Below are 8,703 nucleotides of genomic sequence, written 5' to 3'. Positions count from 1 at the left end.
ATTATTTTATTTAACTTTATTTTATTTTTTTTATTTGACCAGGGAGAGACGGAGAGGAGGGTGGGGAGAAAGTAAGAAAGCATGCTGCCAGGTCTGGGACTTGAACCGTGGTTGGCCGTGTGGGAGTTCAGCACCTTTAACCACCACGTCACCTGCAGGCCCCTAGGTGTCATTGTCTTATTAAACATGTATGAAGGGACTTCCAAAATTTCATGGAAAAATGGAATCAACATTTTTAAAAATGTAAAATTGAAATCCATGCACTTTTTTTCATAGTACACTTTTCCTGTGAATGTTTTTAGACAACAGTATCTCTCCCTCCTTTATTTATCTATATGTGAGCCAGGAGTAAAATAACCTGCATAACTACCTGTTAAAGAACTACTGGGAGCAAATAAACATGAACATACCTTAAAAATTGTAGAACCCAGGACCAGCAGATGACATAATGGCTATGTTGCTGAACTCCCATGTAGTTGACTGCAGTTCAAGTTCCAGACCCGGGCACGTGTGCATGCGGGCCCAAGGTCCCAAGAGAATGGAGGAGAAGGGACTGCAGCATGGCCATTCCCCCTGGGGGCTGATTTCTTGCCTTCTGTCTCTCTCTGTCTGGCGAGCGCACATGCACTATGGCAAAATCTCTCAAAAAAAAAATTGTAGTACCCTATTTAGATAATTGTACAATTACCAATATGGGTAATAGGGGGAGAAAAAGATAATATAAAATACCAAAAGAAATCATTTTGTATTTGAAAACAAAAATAAGATTTATTTTTTTAAAAAAGGACTTGGAAGACAAATCAACGATATAGAAGTGGCTGTACTTTCCTCCTGAACAATGCACGCTTTGTTACAATACATTCCTGAGAATCCTGGTTATAAAATTCTTACAACCATGAATGATTTACAATAAGACTCTCCCCTTTCTCCTTGATATTTTGAGAATAAGCCCTTTTGAATTACGAATGTAGTGAGGATTCTACTCTTCAGTCAGTTATGACCTGGTAACGTGGCAGTGTAGTTAAACAGATGAAGCGCAAATGGTAGAATATGGATAGAGGGAAAGTTTGTCCTTCTGTCCTTCAGTTTAGGAAACTGTCCTCAAAGACATCAGAGGAATTCGCATTTTACAAAATGACTGGGTAGAATGAGGTGAGAGCATTGCCCCCCCACCCAAAAAAAAATAGAAAATGATTTTGTTTTTCCTTAATTGTCAAAACATTTTCCTGGAGCTCGTTATAGTTGGATGGTAAAGATGTGAAAGTAATCCTTCTAAAGCATCTATCTTGACAGTAAAGAAATGATATTCATTTTTTCTTTTCTTTATGTTCTTCTAATTTTTTTTTTTTTTTTTTTTTTTTTTTAAAGAGAGGCCCTTGCTATTGGGGCCATGCACTCACCAGATAGACAGACAGAAAGTGAGAAATAACTGCCCCCCCCACCCCCCCCAGGGTGATGGCCACACTACGATCCCTTTTCTTCCATTCTCCTCTCAGGATCTTGGGCACACACCCACACGTGCCTGGCATGACTTCTAAGCCGCCAGGTCCGGGACTCGGACTGGAGTCAACTACGTAGGCATCCAGTGTCGTAGCCCTTATGTCATATGCTGTCCCCAAATATAGTCATCTTAAATCAAAAGTTTGGGTGATGTTTTCCAGTAGCTAAATATCTTATCCTACCTTATGTTCGATATATTGGGTGGGGGATAGCCGCTTGCAACTCTCATGCCCCGTTTCTGTTCTGCACTGGCAGCATGGCCGCTGTGGGATTCCTGCCGCCCTGGTGCAGAGATATGCAGAAGACCTGGATCAGCCCGAGAGGGACGTGGCCACCAACATGGACCAGATTCGTGTGAAGCTGCTTCGGAAGCAGCACCGCATGGCGGTAAGCAGGTCGGGCCCCGGCTGCCCTTGCCAGGTGTTGAGAAGTATATTTATTAATTGTTAGGTGCTCGGCAATAGCCCTGCTAGCAGCTGTCAGGTGGGAAGGTTCTGTACAGCTATGGAAAGAAGACAGCTGGGTAGAAAGTAATACATGCTCAGCCTGGGGACCAGCAGTTGGCGTAATGGTCTGTCGCTGGACTCTCATGTAGTCAAACACAGTTTGCATCCCAGACCCGGTGGCTTAAACTCATGCCAGGCATGTGTGTGTGCATGCCCAAGATCCCCAGAGGAGAATGGAGGAGAAGGGATTGTGGCGTGGCCATCCCCCCAGGGGGGTGATTTCTCACTTTCTGTCTCTCTGGCGAGTGCACGCACCCTATAGCAAAAACCTCTCCCCCCACACAAAAAATACACGATCAGCCTGGAAATGTTTATAAATAAAGTTTTAGAAAGAATAAAAATGAAAATTATTTCTAATCCCAGCACTACAAAAGCTTTTCTGGAAATCTCTCTAGAGGAAATAATTTCAGTGAAGTTCAAGATATCTAATCTAGCATGGTGAATACAGTTAATAACAGTACATTGGATACTGGAAAATTGCTAAGAGAGTAGATTTTAAGTGTTCTCACTACAAAAAATAATGAGTATGTAAAATAATGCATTTTTCTTAAGAGAGATTTTTGCCATAGGGTGCGTGCGCTTGCCAGAGAGACAGAGACAGAAAGTGAGAATTCACCCCCCGGGGGATAGCCACACCATGGCTTTCTTCTCCATTCTTCTCTCAGGATTTTGGGCATGCACACATGTGCACCCAGTATGAGTTTTAAGATACTATGTCCGGGACTCGAACGACAGTTGATTCCCTGGGGGGTCCAGCAACATAATCATTATTCCGTTTGCTGGTCCCTAGATAATGTCTATTTAATGGATTGATTAAGGCATTTCACAGTGTGTACAAATATCAGAAAGTCATGCTGTAAACAATACATATATAGTTTTTACTCATTTAAAAAGAAGCTGTGTGGGACCAGCAGTTGGTGTGGTGGTTGAGATGCTAGACTCCCACATGGCTGACTACGGTTTAAATCCCAGATGTGGCAGCTTGCTTCCTCACTTTCTCCCTTTCTCGCTCTCTGGTGAGCACATGTGCCCTATAGCAAATTGAAAAATAATAATTAAAAAATATTTTTTTTAAAATAAATTAAAGGGGCCAGCAGTTGGCGTAATGGCTATGTCGTTGGACTCCCATGCAGTCGACCACAGTTCGAGTTCTGGACCTGGTGGCCTAAACTCAGGCCAGGCATGTGTGTGTGCATGGTCAAGGTCCTGAGAGGAGAATGGAGGAGAAGGGATTGTGGCACGGCCATCCCCCGGGAAGCGATTTCTTGCTTACTGTCTCTCTGTCTCTCTCTTTCTGGTGAGCTCACATATCCTATAGCAAAAACCTCTCAAAAAAAAAAATAATAATAATAAGTAAAGTGAAATAAAAAGAAGCTGTGGAGCGTTTTTCCCTGCAAGTACAATAGTAAATGTAAGGTTTTGAAAACTGCTTTATTTTTCAGATGTCAGATCATAAATCTGTTTCTATTACTAGAAAATTCCCTTTTTTAAAAAGAATTATGTACTTTATCTTATTTGATATTTTTATTTATTTATCTTCTAAATTTGCCATGGGGGAACATATACTCACCAAAGAGAAAGTTGGGAGGGAGAGAGAGAAAGAGAGAAAGCAAGCCTCCAAGTCCAGGACTCAAACCAGAGTCAACCATGTCGAGCCCAGCAGCTTAACCACCACGCTGTCTGCTGGCCCCACTAAAAAAATTCTTTTTATGTTATTAATATTTCCATGTGATCTAGTAGATGAATGTATTATAGGTTAGCCAATCTCATATTGTTGCGATATTTAGATTTATTTCCAGATATTTACATTGAATAACGGAGTGAAGAAGAACATCCTTGTTAATAAATCTTTGTAGACTTCCAGAATTAATTTCTGAGGATTTACTTCTTGATGAGAGTTCATTTCATCGAATGTATACAGCCTCAAGGATTTTTTCAGACTTGTTAGCAAATCACTTTTCTGAAAAGGATAGCCTTTTATGTTCCTAGTAATCAAGTTTAAGTATCTATTTTCCTGTCCTAACAAAGACATGATATTCTTATATTTTAAATTCTTTATCATTATATTGATTGAATCTTTGATTTTCTGGTTGTTAATGTAGACTCAAAACACAGTGAAAAGATATTTTACTAAAACCTCACCAGGGAACATCCTTTTTCATATTGGTTTGTTTTGTCACATCATTTTAGGGATCTCTTGTGGAAAAGCTCTTCCAGTGAGACCAAATAGCAGGGTATATAAATGTTTACACTTTGGAGACTTGGACACATAACTGGGATTTGAGCTAATTCTGCATACCTTCTAGAACCATCTAGACCACTTCCTTGATGATGTGTTTTCACTTTCTGATAATAATCCAGCCATGCCGTACATCAGTACTGTCCCTTTCAGGCATGTAAGAAGTAGCCCTCCAAGGGTATCGATAACGTCTCTGCAATGTTGCTGTCTTTCTTTATCCAGATCCCAAGTGATGGCCTCACAGAAATCTGTAGGAAGCCCCTGTCCCCCGGATGCGTCTCATCCATGTCCGAGTGGCTCGTCTCCATTGGCCTGCCCATGTACACCAGCACCCTCTCAGAAGCGGGCTTCAGCACACTGAGCCAAGTGCCTTCTCTGTCCCACACTTGCCTTCAGGAGGCCGGCATCACAGAGGAGAGACACATAAGAAAGCTCGTATCCGCAGCCAGACTCTTCAAACTCCCGCCAGGCCCTGAGGCCATGTAGCCAGGCCCTGCGTGAGCCTCCCTGGACAAGAGCCACCCCTCACTGTGCTTACGATGCTGATGCAATTCTTCCGTCTCTGGACATGCAGACCAGATCCAGAAGACCGGCCCAGCATGTGGCCAAAAAGAGTGTGAACCTTGGCCCAGGACTGAGGACCCTCTCCTCCAGAAAAGCCCCCTCAAGGAAATTGGTGTGGTTCTCTTTGACCCCCAAAGAAAAGACAAGCACTTATTTTTATTATCAGAACATAGAAAAAACCAAGGTGTCAACTGACTGCAAACGCTGTGCCTCTGGTCTGTCTTTATGGGCTGGCAGAGGAGTGGAGGGGAGGGCAGGGCAGCCTGTTCAGTTGTAAGAGTTCCCTTGCTCTCTGTCACCCTGCGGGACGCCCGCAGCCAGAGGACTTAGTTAGGCCAAAGTAGCAGGATCGGGAGTTATCAAACACAATTGACCATGCTCATTTGTTCAAAAGTTAGAACATCTGGCTGCACTAGAAGAAAACAGTTGTATTCTCCTTTAGGTAAACAGACATTTTAATAATTGCTTTTCTAGCAATCAGCTTTTATTTGCCTTAATATAAGCTTTTACGCAGTTATCTAACTAGTGTCCACAACCCTGTAACCATAGTTTAAATCTTCAGCTTAGACTGCCATCTAACACATCTGGGATGTTTTCATCCAAAATGGACTTTTCTGATTGTCTCATTCTAACATGGCTTATTTTGTAGGGGTGTTTATCAGGCACACATTTCATGTTGGCTTTCAGTTTTTAAACAAACTACAAATCCAGTAAAAAGCTATTTGAAATTACAGAGGGGTGTGTGTGTGTGTGTGTGTGTGTGCGCACGCGCATGTGCCTACATGCGTGCTTGTGTGCTTATGTTGATAGTAGTTGCCTCTCGTTTTAATCGTGTTAACACATTGGTTATTGAGCTGCAGTATTGACTTGGAATCCTAACCATGACCATTCTGAAATTCAGTCATCAGTTAACAGGTTACCTTCACAAAACATCATCGTATGGTTGACTATTTCAGAAAGATGTTTTTAAAAAGGGAAGTAGTGTATAAGATTTTTTACAAGTTTGTTCAGTTTTATAATTAAGGTATTATTATCCTTCTTTTCTTATTTAGATCACTCTTTTCATTCGAAGGTTCATTATGGAGCCAGACAAACCACATTAGCCATTTATTAAGTATTTCATATTTTCTATTGTTTTCCAGCTGATTCCAACATATTTTATCCTCGTCTAGGCTAGTGTCTGATTTTCTAGCAAACAGCAAATGTAAACGATTAAACCATTACGGTTTCCATTGCTTATGCAATGACTTTCTTTTGCATTCTTAATCAGGAGCCCCCTTTCAGACATCAAGTGTGATCCTTTATAATAGAAACACATTGAACCCAGGCTGTGATCAAAAGCTCTGTGATATTTCATCTTCTTAGTAAACAAGTATTTCCTTCAGAAAGGGGAAGGCGATTTCATTAATTACAAAACCCTCATTAACATTTACTTTATATATCCACATCCATGTCTTGAAGAAGAGGACATTCTCAGGTGATGTATTTTTTTCACGCTTTGGATTCGTTGTTTTTTTTTCTTTAAATATAATGTATGTTTTGATAATATTCACCTTCTATAAAATGCCATGTGAAGATGTGGAAATCAGAATGAAAGGTTATAGCTGCCAAATTTCTACTGAATTTTTAAAAAGAGCTCATTTTTGTCCTCTTGGGTTGTGGCATAGCCCATGTGGAATGTAACGAGCCTCAGGGTTCTCATACATCCACATCATTCCAGAATATTCCGTGTGCTGTCATGGAGGAGAGAGCTGTAAAGCAGGTGTCTCTTCCTGCTTGCAAAATAAATACCTTGGCTTGACATTCTGACAGATGTGCTCATCGTTTAAGCTGAGCAAAAAGACCACACAAAAGTCATGTAACAAAGGAGAAGAAATCGCATGTGAATTTCCAAGTTTTAGTTCATTCTCCATGTACAATTTTTATTTAAGTAAAAGTAGCACCAGAAAAGGGAACTTCAGGATTGGAGTTTTTGAGAATGCCAAACTGTATTTTTATCACTCTTTGGAAATCATTGCCTTTGCATAAAAAAAAATCTAATTCAGGGACCACAAATAATTTTTAGCAAGTATGTCTAACCTGAAGGGTCTGAGGTTGTTTCTACTTAACTGTGTTGTTTTTAAAACAATTTTTGAATATATATTTCTAGTGATTGGTCTTCTTTCGCTTTAAACTTTTCATTTGGTCTGAGAAGAGCCTGCGTGTCTGTGTGTGACATTGGACTGAGGTGGTCTGGGGCCACCTGCGGACGTTAGTAGACAGCTGACAGGCTTCAGCAATATCGTTTTAATCTGGTGCATTTGGTACAGAATTCTGAGTAAGGGTGAACATTGTTGTTTTTGGAAAGCACAAAAGAAACCTGGAAAGGCAGTTCGGCTCAGGTAGCTACACATAACGTTGTGTATACTTCTTCACTTCAAAGCTGTCTAGAAGGAAATGCAGTCAGCTCCACCTACTAGTTGCATTCCCAGATAACCAAGAAGTAGTTATCTTTTCATGGCCTTATCTTAGTCAGAGGCCCTCTTTCCTGCCCTGAACCCAGGTGTGGGTGAAATGGGAAACGATTAATCTATTGCAAAGCAGTTTCTGACATAGCAAAGTCTGCTTTCCTAACTGCAGCAAAGAAGTCACTTCACCAAGTCACGGCTGCATGTGTGTACTGTATTCTTTTTCAGAAAAAAAAAATATATAATAGTCTGAGTCCAAGTTATCTTGATTTTAAATTGATAGAGAAAACAAACTGTCAAGCAAGTTATATAACAACTAACAACATTGCACTTTCTGTATATGAAATCAATATTTAAATAACTTATTTTTCTCCATTGCTGTTCTTAAACATTGTAAGTAGCTGTAATATACCAGTACCAATATGTTCTTGCAATTGCTTCAACCCAAGAAAGCTGTGTATTGTTTTAAAACTTGTAAAAAGTATTGTGACGATTCATTTAGCAAAGAGAAAGGTGGACAGAGGGGTTTCCTATGTATCAAAATTTGTCTATAATTATGTCATCTATGTACCTAGAAAAAAAAAGTAAATAAATTTCTTCAGTTGAATATGCCTCTTTTGTTGTTCCTTGGGCGTTTCAAAGTACAATGGAGTGGAAGGAAAGGGAGTTTATAAAGTGTGATTCAAGGAAGAAATAGATTGTATATGATTCTTTCTGCTACGTGACTCAGATTCTCTTTGCAATTTATTGCATTTTTGAAAAGGATATGCGTAACCAAGTCATACAATCACAGCATCTTAGACCAGGAATAGATTTTTGGAAGTTACTCCTCTAGCATAAACCCATAATTTTCAAATGAAGACTCACAGAGGTAGTTGACTTGCCCAGTATCACGTAGTTAAATAGTAAGGGAACCAAATTTTCCCATCGAAAGAGAATCAATCTATATGTGTATATTGCAGAAATTAGCTTGACGAGAAACTTTCAACATCGGTGTATCACAACGGATACAAAGGCACATTTCTAACTAGGAGAAGAAAGTGTTTATAATGAAAATTGAGTGGATAATAATGCATGTGAGACAAGAAAAATCTGCCTCTCCTTTCCTTTTAGCCATCCCATTTCTCTCACTTCAGCAAACTAGTAAAACCAAGGTTACCTTTTCAGAAATACTCTGTGAGGGAACCAGCAGTTCGTGTAATGGCTATGTCACTGGACTCCCACGTAGTTGACTGCGGTTCGCGTCCCGGACCCGGTGGCTTAAAACTCACGCCGGGTGCATGTGCGTGCGTGCCCAAGATCCCAAGAGGAGAATGGAGAAGGGATTGCGGCGTGGCCATCCCCCCGGGGGGTGATTTCTCGCTTTCTGTCTCTCTGTTTCTCTCTGTCTGTCTGGCGAGCGCATGCACCCTATAGCGAAAAACCTCTCCAAAAAAAAGAAAAGAAA

General features: G+C 40.5%; 1 protein-coding gene across 1 annotated transcript in view; it reads left to right on the top strand.

Moving 5' to 3' along the window:
- Positions 1–7,863, top strand: part of SASH1 (SAM and SH3 domain containing 1) — a 234,245-nt gene extending 226,382 nt beyond the window's left edge. The window contains 2 exon segments of the mRNA XM_006154951.3: positions 1,756–1,887; positions 4,468–7,863. Coding sequence (XP_006155013.1) covers positions 1,756–1,887; positions 4,468–4,731 — 396 coding nt within the window. The 3' untranslated portion in view covers positions 4,732–7,863.
- The last annotated feature ends 840 nt before the right edge of the window (positions 7,864–8,703 follow it).

The sequence above is a fragment of the Tupaia chinensis genome, unplaced genomic scaffold, assembly GCF_000334495.1.
Source record: "Tupaia chinensis unplaced genomic scaffold, TupChi_1.0 Scaffold000427_1, whole genome shotgun sequence".
Lineage (NCBI taxonomy): Eukaryota > Metazoa > Chordata > Mammalia > Scandentia > Tupaiidae > Tupaia > Tupaia belangeri.
The sequence above is the reverse complement of the archived record's forward strand: the minus strand, read 5'-3'. Positions and strand labels throughout refer to the sequence as shown.